Here is a 15,624-nt window from a genome sequence, read left to right on the forward strand (position 1 = left end):
AGTTTATCATGGAGAAATTATCATCTGTGGTTTAAAAAGGTATAATAATTTATAATTACCTGGTTTCTTTTTTTAAGTTTCATGCAGAAATTTATTTTGACCATGACTTACAAAGTTATGTCCTTGTGGATCAAGGCAGTCAGAATGGTACAGTTGTTAATGGAAAACAGATTCTTCAGGTGAGTGTATATTTATTAATTAAATACTTGCATATTCTTTTAAAAAACTGAACTGAAATATTTTATCCCTCCGGGCATAGTTATCATAGTGATTATACATATCATTTAGTTCAGATTGGTATTCAAGCCCAGATGTATTAATGTGGAAGAGAACTCTTAGAGCTGAAAAATATATACAGTAAGCAGATACTTCACTGCTAAGTTTTGCCTTCTAATTATGTATCTATGCCTTATTTTTAGAGATAAATGCATCTTAAAGCCATGCAAAGGAAGTATTCTTATAGCAACTTTAGGGACCATCCTTTTTTTGTGTGTTTTTTATTTTTTTAAGCTGTTTTAACAGAAGTGTTAAATTGGAAAACTCCTTGAAAGCAGGGGCTATGTCTATTCAGTTAACTCTTCTATCCCTAACACGTAGCAAAGTGCTTAGCACCTAATAAGATAATATGTGGAAGGAGGGGAGGGAGAGAGTTCTTAGTTAAGGATCAAAAATGAAATAAAGCTTAATTATCAAGAGAAGAAGGAAAAAGGGAAATATGATGCAGTTTATCTCCTTAATACGTCATCTTTTTGACTGTGATGATGATTCATTTTGGTAAGAGATTGAAGTTTGGGTTGGATATTTCTCTGATAGCATTGGGTATGGAGATGGGGAGATTAGTGGATTTTGATAATATAAAAATTAGAAGTTGCTTAGTTCATCTGTCTTCTCCACTAATAGAATATTATGTATCACCCTCATGTTGTGGAAATGTGTATGTATGCATATGTCTGTCTATCTCATTGAGAACTATCTCAAAATTTTTTGTTATAATCTGACATTATTTATAGTAACCATAAAATAAATAATCATATGTAACTCTTGGATTTCTGTTTTGTTGTTTTTTTCCCCTTTAGCCCAAAACTAAGTGTGACCCTTATGTACTCGAGCATGGGGATGAAGTGAAAATTGGAGAGACTGTGTTGTCGTTTCATATTCACCCTGGCAGTGATACCTGTGATGGCTGTGAACCAGGGCAGGTTAGAGCTCACCTACGTCTTGATAAGAAAGATGAACTTTTTGGTATGTGAAACATATTGTTTGTGTGTGTGATAACTTTTTAATTCACCAAAGTGTTCAAAAAAATGTATCAGTAGCTACCAGCTTCATATCTAATTGATATAATACTCTATTGAGATACATTTATATTTCAGTGAATATTATCAGATGAGGCTAAAAAAATAACATGTTTTGAAATGTGAGACTTAGGTAGTAGATTATGATTGTAGTTGATGTTTCTATGTAATAGTTTAGTTGTACTATTATAGCATTAGGTTACTTTCTGACCAGGAATGATAATTACCAGCTCTGCTGTTGCTAATCCAGTCTGTAGGCTTTTTATCTTTTTAATTATTTACTTATCTGACTGTGCCAGGTCTTGGTTATGGCACGCGGGGTTCTTAGTTATGGCATGCAGGCCCTTTCTTGCCGTATGCAGGGTGTGGGTCCCTGACCAGGGAGTGAACCGAGGCCCCCTGTATTGGGAGCACAGAGTCTTAGTCACTGAACTCCCAGCAAAGCCCCAAGTCTGTAGGGCTTTGAAGCAGCTAAATGTCCTTCAGAGGGGTAATGCGGCCTAGCTAAAGATTTGTTGTGTTAGTCACTAAGTTGTGACTTTTGCAGCCCCATAGACTATAGCCCACCAGGCTCCTCTGTCCATGAGATTTCCTAGGCAAGAATACTGAAGTGGGTTGCCATTTCCTTCTCCAAAGGATCTTCTCGACCCAGGGACTGAACCCACCTCTCCTACATTGGCAGGTGGATACTTTACCACTGAGCTGCCTGGGAAGCCCAGGGTTTCTCTTTAACATCTATTTACTGTTATAAAAAAGTCGTCCACAGTTAAACTCTGATGTAAAATAGTAACATAGAAAATAATAGGATAAGGCATTAAGAGTTATTGGTTGATATGTCTACTTTCCTAATTACAGTTTGTTGATGTATTATCTGTGTATATACCATTATTTTCTATACTAACACTATAAAAGGTTGCTATCTTGTTAAAACTTTCTTATCTAAGGCTTTAAAAATTGAAAGAGATACTCTGAAGTAGTAATTTTCCTTACATTGTTTTTCCTCCTCACGCTAACTAATTATGTTCATTATGTATTTTTTGTTTTCCTACATATACTACATTATGAAAATGTGTAGGGCACATTACACAATAATGTGACTCTTGAATTCTGTGGGGTATTTTTTGTACAAACTTACGTTCTTTCAGGGAATTCACAGTATTTCTACATCTTGGATACTATTACAATAACCATATTGAAAAATTAAGATGGTCAGTATTTCTTTTAGTATCTAAACTGTAACATTCTTACACTCTTTGGGGTCTGATTTACTTTCCAATTGGATTTAATTACCAAAATGCTAAAAGGACATCATCACAACCCAAGATACTTGTATGTTAGTTAATTTGAACTTTTGTTAATCTGGAGACGGAATACTAGTACTAAAAATTTTTCATTATTAAATAAACAGTATTATATCAAACTTAGTGTTTTTTTTTAACTCAATTTTCCTTTTAGCTGGTCCAACGCTAAGTAAGGAGGAAAAAGAGTTGGAAAGGAGGAAAGAATTAAAGAAAATACGAGTGAAATATGGTTTGCAGGTAAGAAAGTTAAATACTGTTACATGTGCTAAACTGTGTCTGGTTTTGTGTAAAACTGCCCTTGGATCAGCATGCTGTGCTAAGTCGCTCAGTCATGTCTGACTCTTTGCCACCTCATGGGCTGTAGCCCACCAGGCTCCTCTGTCCATGGGATTCTCCAGGCAAGAATACTGGAGTGGGTTGCCAGGCCCTCCTCCAGGGGATCTTCCCAACACAGGGATCGAACCCAGGTCTCCTGCATTGCAGGTGGATTCTTTACTGTCTGAGCCACCATGGAAGCCCAAGAATACTGGAGTGGGTAGCCTATCCCTTCTCCATTTGATCTTCCCAACCCGGGAATTGATCACTGCTCCTGCACTGCAGGCAGATTTTTGACCAGCTGAGCTACCGGGGAAGCCCTTAGATAAGCATAGTCCATTTTTATATATAAAAGAGAGGAGTTACTCATAATTATTTTGAGATTCATGTAATTCCTGCTAGTTGTTTATTGTTTACTTCAACAGGTATTGAGATTAGAGTAGAAAAGTGAGGTAATGCTCGACATTTCAATAGCCATTTCTGATTTTTAAAAAACTTACATTAAAACGATACCATTGAAAAATATAGTTGGAGTGCTAATGCTGCCTGATTTCAAGACTTATTATAAACTCTTATAATAAAGACAGTAGCACTGGCAAAAAGAGAAACAAGTATGTTGATGGACAGACTAATGAGTCCAGAAATAGACCTATATAGACAGATAGATGCATAGATAAATATGTATATGTATATGTGTGTTTGTGTATGTATGATTTTCAGCAAAGGTATAAAGATAGTTTCATGGAGAAATGATAGTCTTTTTCCAACAAACAGTGCTGAACTAATTGAAAAGTCAACACAGCACATACCACAACAGAAGCAGTGACAGCAGCCTTAACACCTCATAACATATAAAAATGAACTCAGAACGGACTGTACATATACATCTACAACTTAAAACCGTAAGACTTCTAGAAGCAAACCTTAAAAAAAGAGTTAAAGAATGTTTAGATATCTAACACTAAAAGCACAGTCCTTAAAAGCACAAGTTGTACTCCTGCAAAGTTTCTGTTCTTCCAAAGATGTTAAGAGAGTGAAAAGATAAGCCACAGACCGGCAAAAATATTTGTAAATCATGTATCCAATGAAGTTTACAAAGAACTCTAAAGATTCAATAAAGGAAAACAGTTTTAGAATGACCAAAAGATTGGAATAGACACTTCACCAAAGCAGATGGCAGTTATGAAAAGTTGTTCAGTATCATTAGTTGTTAGGGAAATGCAAATTAAAACCATTTAAGACTGTATTGTGTTGCTGGCATGTGGAGGAACTGGAGCTGATGAGAACATACATGGTACAGTGACTTTGGTAAAGAGTTTAATACTTTGTCTAAAAGTTATGGTACTACTGTATGATTCACCGTTCTACTTTAGAGTATTTACGCAAGAGAAGTGAAAGCACATGTTCATAAAAAGACTAGGGAACAAATGGCCACAACAGCTTTTTTCCTAATAGCCAAAGACTGGAAAAAAAACTCGTGTCCATTATTAATAGATAAACAAACTATGTTAAATGTATATGTTAAACACTCATAATAAAAAAAAGAAATAAACATATGCTATTAATACAGATTAAAACGTGGATGGATCTCAAAATGATTATGCCGAGTGAAAGGCCAAAAGAGTACAGATGACTATTGAACAACACAGGGATTAGCTGTGCCGAGTCTTAGCTCGGCTGAAAAATCTTCATGTCTACTCAGCCCTCAGTAACTACAGTTCAACCATATCTGGTGTTCTGCACCTGCAGATTCAACCAGTTACAGATAGGGTAGTACTGTCATATTTACCAATGGAAAAAAATCTGTTTTCAGTGGACCTGCAAAGTGCAAATTCATGTTGTTCAAGGATCAACTGTACATACCTTGGACTTCAGTTGTATAAAATTCTAGGAAGGCAAACTAATGTATCATGGCAGATCAGTGGTTGCCTGGATACAGGAGAGGAAGGATGCAGAGAGGGTCTGGAGGGATGGATTATAAAAAAAGGACAAGGATACTTTTGTGGGAGATGAATATCTATTATCCTAATTGTGATGGTTTCATAAGTGTATCATTTCAGTTCAGTTGCTCAGTCGTGTCCAGCTCTTTGTGACCTCGTGGCTGCAGCACGCCAGGCTTCCCTGTCTATCACCAACTCCCAGAGCTTACTCAAACTCATGTCCATCGAGTCGGTGATGCCATCCAACCATCTCATCCTCTGTTGACCCCTTCTTCTCCTGCCCTCAATCTTTCTCAGCATCAGGGTCTTTTCCAGTGAGTCAGTTCTTCACATCAGGTGGCTAAAGTATTGGAGTTTCAGCTTCAGCATCAGTCCTTCCAATGAGTATTCAGGACTGATTTTCTTTAGGATGGACTGGTTGGATTTCCTTGCAGCCCAAGGGACTCTCCAAGAGTCTCCTCCAGCACCACAATTCAAAAGCATCAATTCTTTGGCACTTGCTTGCTTTATAGTCCACCTCTCATATCGATACATGACTCCTGGATAAACCATAGCTCTGACTAGACGGGCCTTTGTTGGTAAAGTAATGTCTCTGCTTTTTAATACGCTATCTAGGTTGGTCATAGCTTTTCTTCCAAGGAGCAAGCGTCTTCTAATTGGTGGCTGCAGTCACCATCTGCAGTGATTTTGGAGCCCCCAGAAATAAAGTCTGTCACTGTTTCCATTGTTTCCCCATCTGTTTGCCATGAAGTGATGGGACCGGATGCCATGATCTTAGTTTTCTGAATGTTGAGCTTTAACCCAACTTTTTCAGTCTCCTCTTTCACTTTCATCAAGAGGCTCTTTAGTTCTTCTTCACTTTCTGCCATAAGAGTGGTGTCATCTGTGTATCTGAGGTTACTGATATTTCTCCCAGCAATTTTGATTCCAGCTTGTGCTTCATCAAGCCTGGCATTTCGCATGATGTACTCTGCATGTAAGTTAAATAAGCAGGGTGACAATATACAGCCTTGACGTACTCCTTTGCCGATTTGGAACCAGTGTGTTGTTCCATGTCCAGTCTAAGTTCATAAGTGTATACAAATCTCAAAAGTATCTAATTGTACACTTCATGTATAATTTATTGTTTGTTAATTATGTATCAATAAGGCAGTTAAAAATTACCATTTACTTCTATAATAGAGCAAGAAAGTAATTAATATTGCCAGTTTACATTGGAGAAACTAGATCTGGTCACCCACCTACTAAATGGCAGAGCTAGATACAGAATTGTAGGTCTTAAATGAATTGTCCAGTGCTTTTTATACTTGATGAAGAGATCAGAGAGGATGCTGCCAAAAGTTTTCTGCAAAATTGTATTTTTTGTTGTTACTGTTGTACTAAAAGAGAAATCATAATAGAAAAAATGTCAAGAGATTAATTAATTTGGGAGGAAAGTAGAAAATCTATAAGGAGAGAATAAAATGTTTTCTCAAAATTTTAGCTCAATCTGCATCATTTTCTGAGGGCGAATACCCATTAGGACTGATGGTTCTTTATTTTTCTGTTTTGAAAGCAAAATTAAGTAAAAACTTCTATGCTGCTTTCCATACATTGCTCTAGCAGTCTGTAGTGTCTTTTTTGATGAGTGTTTTTTATACTTTTTATATGTGTGTGCTTGGTCATGTCCAACTCTTGCAACCCTATGGACTCTTGTGACCCTATGGACTGTAGCCCGCCAGGCTCCTCTGTCCATGGGATTTTCCAGGCAAGAACACTGGAGTGGGTTGCCATTTCCTACTCCAACTTTTTATATAAAGGTTAGCAAATAGTAACAAAAGGGAAGAGAATTCTTCTTTGAAACCCCATGCTGAATTGCCTCTTTTGTGCCACTGGCTTGTCTTGGGCATACCTTTATTGGTGAACCAGTCACACTGTAGCATGCTGAAGATTGTGTGTCCTCACTTGAGGATTATAAATTTCTTTGCATTCTACCACCTTACATAGAGCTTAATTTACTCTCTACTCAGTAATTTTTGTTGAGTGACTGATTAATCATATAGTGAAGCTGTATTGAAGTAAAAAGTATTATTATTGCCATTGTAAAAGAGTATTTGTTTTTTATCTATCTTTTAAAAGACTTTCTATATTTTTCCCTTTTAAGGATCAGTATCAAAACTTTTTGGATCTTTTGGAACTTTTAGTTCCTTAGAGAAAAGGAGAAATAGATTTTTTTCCCAACTGCAGGAGTTCTCTATGTTTCTTTTTATACTGGTAGTCATATGAGAATATGAATATATATCATTAATTCAAAATATACTGTATTTTTTACTATATTTTCATATAATTATATATTATAATTTATATATGGTTTATATTATCTTCTATGTACAATTTATATTGTAGCACAACTTGAAATGATAATAAACAGTTTAAAGGGGGTAGACTAAAAATATTAATAGCATAATTGTCTTAATTTGTATCATGTCTTAATTTATATCATGACTTATTTAATAGAGACCACATTGAACCATATTTCAATTTTATTTTCCTCAATGAATACTTCATGTTTATAAAGAATACAGACTACGAAGATGAAAAGGCATTGAAGAATCCGAAATATAAAGATAGAGCTGGAAAACGTAGGGAGCAGATTGGAAGTGAAGGAACTTTCCAAAGAGATGATGCTCCTTCATCTGTTCATTCGTAAGTATTAAATTTTGCTTGAAAAAGTCTTTGTACCATAATCACACTCATAGGACAAATCTTATTTATAGGACTGTGGAAGTTCTGTTTACATTTTGCTCTAATATTGGTATTCTGCTATTCCCTGGAAAATTACTGATCATATTCATCATGAATATGGATACATACATATTTATCACATATAAACTTAAACACACACACACACACATATATATATGCATAACATTCTAGCCACCCAACTGAGTGACCATACATTTATATACTGTGTATTTAGAAGGCTGCGCTAGTAAGAAATTGATAGTGGACTGATACTTTTAATAGTTATTTCAGTACTCAACTGCTTTTGTTCTTGACCCTGAAATACTATTTTTCTTACTTATCTTTGATTCACTTCTTTCCTCTTGGTAAAGTAACGTTGATCAACATGAAAAGTATAATTTTGAAACCTACAATATGATTATATTTCTACATTTAGTCATATATTAGCTACATTTTTTTCTCAGAATATAAATTCTAGGTTTAGTTATTTAAATTTTTCATGTAGAACTAGCAATTACTAAATTTTGACTTAATATCATATTTTATTAGTCCTAGGAGATATTCTTTGGATAGAATTTTACAGTTACATATAATAGCAATTTGTTCATAATGGTACATAAACTAACAATACATCTTTGAATTTATGGAGTCAGATTTTATGAAATACAATATTTTAGACTACATATACCAAGCAACTTGACAAGTATTTTTAAGGTTTAATATTTTTGAAATAATTGCTGAACAATATGAAGATTACATTACAGTTAATAAATAATGAAATACATTGGTGTTGCTTCGTCTATTTTTATTGAAGAGCTAATTTAACATTTTATAGAACTGAAAAGACAATGTGTTAGAACATAAAATTAAAATACCCTTAAATTAGACCATAAAATCATAAAACAAAATGCAACTAGTTAATGAAAGGTTTAGTTTCATTTTAACGTTATAAATTGATGTTAAATTTACAAATGTTAAGTATCAATATGAATGATATAAGATTAACACATTGCAGAATGCAGTCTTGGTCAAGAAATAGAAAATCATGAGTAACCCCAGAAACCTGTCCTCCTAGTGTCCCCTCTTAATCATTATTCCTCTCTCCTCCCCAAAAGTGACTCTTCTACTGACTTCCAACAGTGTCAGATTAATTTTACTTAATTTTTAATTTTAAGTTATATGGAATAATTTAGTATTTATTTTGTGCCTGTATTTTTTTTACCCAGCATTACTTTGTGAGGTGCATTTTATTTTCATTGCTGTATATTCTCCTGTATAAATATGACACAATTTATCCACTTTACCACTGATGGACATCTGAATTATTTCTAATTTGTGGTTATTGTTAGATTTGGCTGCAGAAATTCTTGTCCATGTCTTTTTGGTGCACCGTATACATGCTTTTCTGTTTAGTATATGTAGGATTAGAATTTGTGTGTCATCAACTTTATTAGGGAAAGCCAAGTAGTTTTCTAAAGTAGTTGTGCCAATTATTTTTAATTCATTAGTTTATTATAAATGTGGTTTAAATGGTCTCAAAATCAACTATCATCTTAATTTTCTCTAAAGTGAAATTACTGATAGCAATAAAGGTCGGAAGATGTTGGAGAAGATGGGTTGGAAAAAAGGAGAGGGCCTAGGAAAGGACGGTGGAGGCATGAAAACTCCGGTAAGATTTGTGATTTCTTTCATTTGTTACTCTTGTAGTGGATATATTTATTGTATACTTACTGTATGCTAGGCGTTGCTGTAAGTGCTGGGAGTATGGTAGCAAGCAAAGAGACATGGTAACTACCTTTGTGGCAATCACAATTACCAAATTTTTGTGTTTATGATTTGTTTGGTTTTTAGGAAGCCTCTTAGAGACTTCCTAAACCTCTAGATAATCAGTGTTTTTTCCTGAGCCAGAAGTTCTTCTGTGCCTTTTATTTCAATGGCTTTGTTTACTGTGCCTTGTCATAACATGCAGGAACAATCAAGTGTTACCTTACAAACAGCCAGATTCTGTACTAGCTGGAGAATCTGTTTTAGGTTCAAGATTCAGAGCATGTAACAGGCAATAGAGTGAATCATGTCTAGAAAACAATATAGTGGTTTAATTCTGCAGTCACATGGTTCATTGGCGGTTCAGATTCTCTTTCACAGAAACCTTACAAAGCAGTAATAGAACCAGAGATCATTCTTGATAATGACTTGGTACCTAAAGAAATAAGGGAAGATTAATGTAAATCCTCTCATTGGAGGTACAGAGGAAAGAACATGGGTTTTGCAGCCAGGTTAGAGTATGTGCGACTTAGGGCATGTTTGGACTTCAGTTTTCATCTGTTAAAATGGGGATAATGAGAACTTTTTTCAGGAATATCTGAAAATAAAGCCCTAGGTTGATGCCTGACATACATTAGACACTCAGTTACTTATGGCTTTTAATGGTTCTCAAAATAATGAGAAGTCCTCCCCTCCTTTTATGAAAACAAACAATCAAGGTTTCTCTTTATGACTCAGGTTTAACTTATCCTTCACTTACTTAGGTGAGGCTCAGACTGTAGGTTTACCTACATCCATTGATTTTACTTGTGGTTAGAGTAGATTACAGATTAATTCTGCAACATCTTAGTGAAATATGGTGATTGCTGTTTAAGGACCACTCTGTTTTATTAAAGAGTCAACTGTACTTATTGATAAGACAGTGTAGAAAAATGAGTGTAAGTTCCAAGTTGACAGTTTTTTCTTATGCATCAATCTTTTCTAATTCAAAGAATTATAGTTAAAGTATCAAATTGAATATAGCAGCGTTCAGTGTGTTTAGGTGCTGCAGTTAAGTTCTCTTCTCAACTTTTGGTAACAGATCCAGCTTCAGCTTCGGCGAACACATGCAGGCTTGGGGACAGGCAAGCCATCTTCAATTGAAGATGTTCACCTTCTCCAAAACAAGAGCAAAAAGAACTGGGAGAAAGCACGAGAGAGGTTTGCTGAAAATTTCCCGGAAACTAAATCTCAAAAAGATGCACCAGGGACTGTGCCTTGGGTCAAAGGGACTGTAGAGTGAAGGTCAGTCATAGAACACAATTAATCTTTTTTTATAGAGTATAGACACTCTTGTATAATTGCAGAAATTTCCCTTCAAAAAGAGTCAGTAACACGGGGGAGCTGTGTCAGTTTACCCCTTCATGATTCAAAAATTTGTAATAAAGTGTGGTTTGCAGAGCTTTTAAAAAACATTTTTAAAAACTAATAAATAGTGACTGAATCAAGTTATGCTGTGAGTGGACTAAAGTTCACGGGGCATGGATGGGCTTCTCAAACTTTGTTATTTTATTTTGTCATTTGCAAGACCCATAGAAACAACTAGTCATATAAGCAAAATTCATGTAACCACTAACTTAAATGTACATTTGTCTTTGTCTCCTTATAATCGTTATTGTGAGATGCATAACAGAAGAAACATCAAAAGTTTATAAAAACAACTTGACTGTATGCATCCTTGTTTATACCCTTTAGGACCTAGATAGAAAATGTTGAAAAATATAGGTAGTGGTGTATACATTATATTTGAAATAATTCAAGACATTATTGAAGAACTAATGAACAGGTGACATGTAGAAAATCAGTCTTCCATTGTTTTCTTCTGTGAAGAATCTGTGGATTTGTATTGTATATTAAGCATTTACATTTGGTTTGTTTCATAGCTAAAATATGAACAATTGAGCACAGTATTGAAATGTTCAGTGTGCTGGCGTTTGTAGTTCTGATAAATCCCATTCCTGGCAATGGAGGTGTGCCAGGAAAATCTGATTTCTTCTGCAAAAGGATTGCATAGCCAAGGCTCCAGACTCAAGATGCTTATTCAAAATATCTTCAGATGCAATAAAAACATTATAACATCAAAAAAATTATTCATTGAACCAATAATTTAAACATTCTGGTCTGCTTTGAACTCAAGACCAGGCAGAATTTCCCTCTGTAAAGTGACAGCATAGTAGTGAAACCAGCCAGGATTCTCTGAAAATTGACAGCACAGTAATGAAAGGAGATTACCTCAGATCTGGGGAGACTGCAGTGCAGCTTTCTGAGTGCAGGTGTCACTGCTCTGCCAGTTAGTGCTGTTTTTGTCCTTTGTGATCAACTTTTCTCTCAGCTTTTTGCTGGGAAATCAATGCTGAAACTGATCTTTTATCATAGTGAATATAAACTGTAGCTCTTTCATCTACTCTAATGAAATGTCTTCAAGATACAGAAATAGGAAAGGAAAATTCTGGGGAAAGAAGTATGCAATAGGAAAGATAATTCAGAAAGAAAAGCTACCTGTTGGAATTTCTAATCTTAATGGTAGAGGGTACTTAAGAAGAAGGAGGGGTGTGGAAAGAAAATGTATTACTAAAGATGAGACATATGAGCAAATTTGTCAAGTCACTGCAGATGGGAAAATCAGAGGTCCTATAACTCCAAATTTGGATTAAGTATTTTTCAGTATACTTCCTGGCCACTTACATACCCTAACACACACACACACACACACACACACTTATGTACCCTAACACACACACACCACACACCTGGCCACTTGCCTACCCTAACCTGGCCACTTACCCTAACACACACACACACACACCCACTTATGTACCCGAACACACACACACCACACACCTGGCCACTTGCCTACCCTAACACATACACACACACACACACACAAGACTTGGAGGCAATAGGAGTGTCCTGGGTTATTTTCTCTAAAAGTAGAAAAATTACTTGTGTAAATGTGGTTCTGATACTGGTGCCCTGTATACAAGTAATAATGTAGGACCTTCAGAGTAAACTTGCTTCTGATAGGTCTCACTCATTGAGTTAGTATACAGTAGTCTATATAATATATCCCACTTTTATTACTAGATTGAGGAAAACTTTTTCATTGTTTTCCTTTGTTAAGAAAATGGAAACTTGAAAATGGTGAAAAAAAATTGATATATATGTGATATTTGCATTATTAAAACCCTTTGCAGATCTAAAGTCTCAGGGCCATACTGTATACTGGTTAAAGCACTGAATAATGTCTGGTTCTATTTCTACTTGTGAAATGAGAATAATATTTAACTCACATGTTTGTCTTGAATAAAAAATAACTATGTATATAAAAGCACTTTGTAAACTATGAAAGTAGTACAAATGTGAGCTTCTGTTTGTTTAGAAGCATAAAAGTGGATTATGTACAATTTGAATTATACATAAAATTGTTTTGTGTCTAATATTTAAAATTACAGTTTATTTACACAGTATACATTTAGTAATTTAATAGCCTTCAAGTGTTTGTTTAAAGTGAAGCTGCGAGTTGCTGAATTTTGATAAATCTAACATATTTTGCCAGAACATGAGAAGCTGACAAAATTGAGAACAGAAGATGCTGTCACCATTATAGTGAAATAACAGAAGTTGTGTTCTAAATTAAATAGCTAAGAAGCAGTTTTTCTCAGAAAGGGAGGCGTTTTATTTTTCTTTTGTTTTTAAGGTTTTTACTTCTGTTTAATTTATTCTAGTTGTGAACTTACGAAGTTATGGTTCACCCAATTAAAATACCCCTCAGCTTTTCCTGTAAAAGATTATTTCTTAATTTGGCACATTTCAAAGAGCAGCCAAAAGAAGATATAAATTCCCACTGAGAAGCGGCGTCAGAGATTGTGTACAGAGGCCGTCCTGTTGAGTTGCAGGGCAGAGGGCTGTGCTGGGCGGGGAGCCAGAAAGGCGTTTCTGGGCCCAGCACCTGAATGTTCTCAGGGACTGCTGAAAGTGTCTTCCCCATTGTGTTCTAAGTGTGCTTCTTATTTTATTTTACCTTTTTCAGGCTTTAAAGTGGAAGTACATTTGCCTTCTTTAAAATGAGTCATTGTTTACTTGTGTGGTCTATGTGTATCAGGGCCCAGGCTTTTTCTCTTTGTCTTTCTGCTTTACTAGTCTTAGTTCTGGCTTATGTCCTTGTAATTGCAAAATGACTTTTGAAACTCCAGTCATCATGTTCAAGTCCAAAACAGGGGAAAGAGCAGTATTCCTGTTATTTCTCCTTTATCAGGAAAGCAAAAGCTTACTCAGAAACTCATAACAGACTTGTCCTTAGGGTCATTAGCCAGAACCTGATAACATGACTGCCCGTGGCTGCAAGGGAAGTTGAAAAGGTGGGCAGCAGGATGGTCTCTGTTGTCTTAAGCCAATCGTGAGCCATCACAGGGTGGAACATGTTGCTGTTCGAACAAAATCAGGCTTCAGTGAGCAAGGCAGAAGGAGGTCAGTGACTACTGAATGGGCAGTAACTGTCTGCCAGATAACCCAACTATCCATCAGTGGTGACTGGGGGGTTGGTTAAATTGTAATGTAGGCCCTCTATATAATACTGTAGCCATTCAGGTGAGTAAGATAGAACTGTCTATATGATGATGGAGAGGAATATTCTTATTACATTGCTGATTTTAGAAAAGTATGTAAAGCGTAATCCCACTAAAAAATATATAAGGGTCATATCAAATTATTAATTACCCATAGTGCAGATTTTTGCTTATTATTATTTCTATATTTGAATTTTAACACAGATAAAACCTGTGTTGTTAACTGTGTGTACTCAGAGACATTATAGTAAGTAGGAATATAAGACCAGAAAGTGGAGAGGCCTTCAGGGCGCAAGCCCAGGTGTTTTCCTTACGCTCATACACCCAGTTTCATTTACTACCTATACTCCCATGGCTTCCGGGTTGTCTTAGCCAGGATACATATCCACACAGCTTATTCAGGACGGAACCCAGAGTCTTCTCCAAACCTGATCTTTTTCAGTTTACTCTCAGCAAGCAGCATCATCTACCCAGTTATGCAGGTCAGAACCTAGCAGTCAATCTCCATTTCACTACCACAGCCTTTTTCCTCTTCCCCTTGACTTCCAATATATTGAGTCACTTCACTGTCACTGTTCCCCCGGATTATTCTACTAGCTCCCTAACTTGCCTCCCTGCCGTCTCTCCTTCTCTCTAGTCCATCTTCCACTCTGCAGAACATAGTGTCTTCACAACTCTTTATTCATCATCTCCTGCCTAAATCCTTGCATGCCCCTATGTCGCCAGCTGGTCTAGCCACTGCCAGCCTTTCCAGTCCTGTCTTGTATTGCCCTCCCACTTGTTCCCTGGGCTTTTTTTCAGTTCCTCAAACATGCCATGTTCTCTCTCATCCCAGGGCCGCCTACATGTTGTTCTATCTGGAATGCTCTTCCCCTGCCTGTTTACCTAGTTAACTTTGACATGTTCTTTAGCTCTCCGCTAATGGATTCTTCTACAGGGATGGCTCCCTTGTCTCCTGAGATTAATTGCCTTTGGTTCATGTTCTTGAAAACCCAGATTTGTTTCATTTAGACTACTTAACTTGGGTTCACAGCTAAATGTTAGTGTGGTTCGTGTAATATTTGTCCATATGAGCAAGATTTTGGTTTTCCTCACAACTCATTCCCAGTGCCTTGCACCATATACTTAACACACACAGAAGAGGTGCCTAGCACCATACAACATGGACACATAAAAGAAGAACAGATTGGGTTTGAGGAACCACAAGTGGTTTGGTATCAATGGAGGTTTATGTGACTGAGAAAATGGAAGAAACTGAGGCTACAAAAGAAGGTAAAGCAAAGGCTTTCAAGCCATTTTGACCATGATCTGCATTAAGAAATACAGTTTATGTCTCAGCTCACTATGTGAGGGTCTGTGTGTGCATATAAAACAGGTTTTATATATACCAATACTAGGGCTTCCCTGATAGCTTGGTTGGTAAAGAATCTGCCTGCAATGCAGGAGACTCCGGTTTGATTCCTGGGTGGGGAAGATTCGCTGGAGAAGGGATAAGCTACCCACTCTAGTATTCTTGGGCTTCCGTTGTGGCTAGCTGCTAAAGAATCCGCCTGCAATGGAGGAAGCCTGGGTTTGATCCCTGGGTTGGGAAGATCCCTGGGTTGGGAAGATCCCCTGGAGAAGGGAAAGGCTACCCACTCCAGTATTCTGGCCTGGAGAATTCCATGGACTGTATAGTCCA

At 36.4% G+C, this 15,624-nt stretch overlaps 1 protein-coding gene across 1 annotated transcript in view; it reads left to right on the forward strand.

Moving 5' to 3' along the window:
- The window catches only part of AGGF1 (angiogenic factor with G-patch and FHA domains 1), a 41,416-nt gene extending 28,599 nt beyond the window's left edge, over positions 1 to 12,817 (forward strand). The window contains exons 9-14 of the mRNA XM_043470706.1: positions 78 to 179; positions 1,077 to 1,242; positions 2,751 to 2,833; positions 7,409 to 7,536; positions 9,145 to 9,244; positions 10,421 to 12,817. Of these exons, the coding sequence (XP_043326641.1) occupies positions 78 to 179; positions 1,077 to 1,242; positions 2,751 to 2,833; positions 7,409 to 7,536; positions 9,145 to 9,244; positions 10,421 to 10,621 (780 nt within the window). The 3' untranslated portion in view covers positions 10,622 to 12,817. The remainder of the gene's footprint in view (positions 1 to 77; positions 180 to 1,076; positions 1,243 to 2,750; positions 2,834 to 7,408; positions 7,537 to 9,144; positions 9,245 to 10,420) is intronic.
- Positions 12,818 to 15,624: the final 2,807 nt, after the last annotated feature.

Source organism: Cervus canadensis, chromosome 6, assembly GCF_019320065.1.
Source record: "Cervus canadensis isolate Bull #8, Minnesota chromosome 6, ASM1932006v1, whole genome shotgun sequence".
In the NCBI taxonomy this organism is placed as follows: domain Eukaryota; kingdom Metazoa; phylum Chordata; class Mammalia; order Artiodactyla; family Cervidae; genus Cervus; species Cervus canadensis.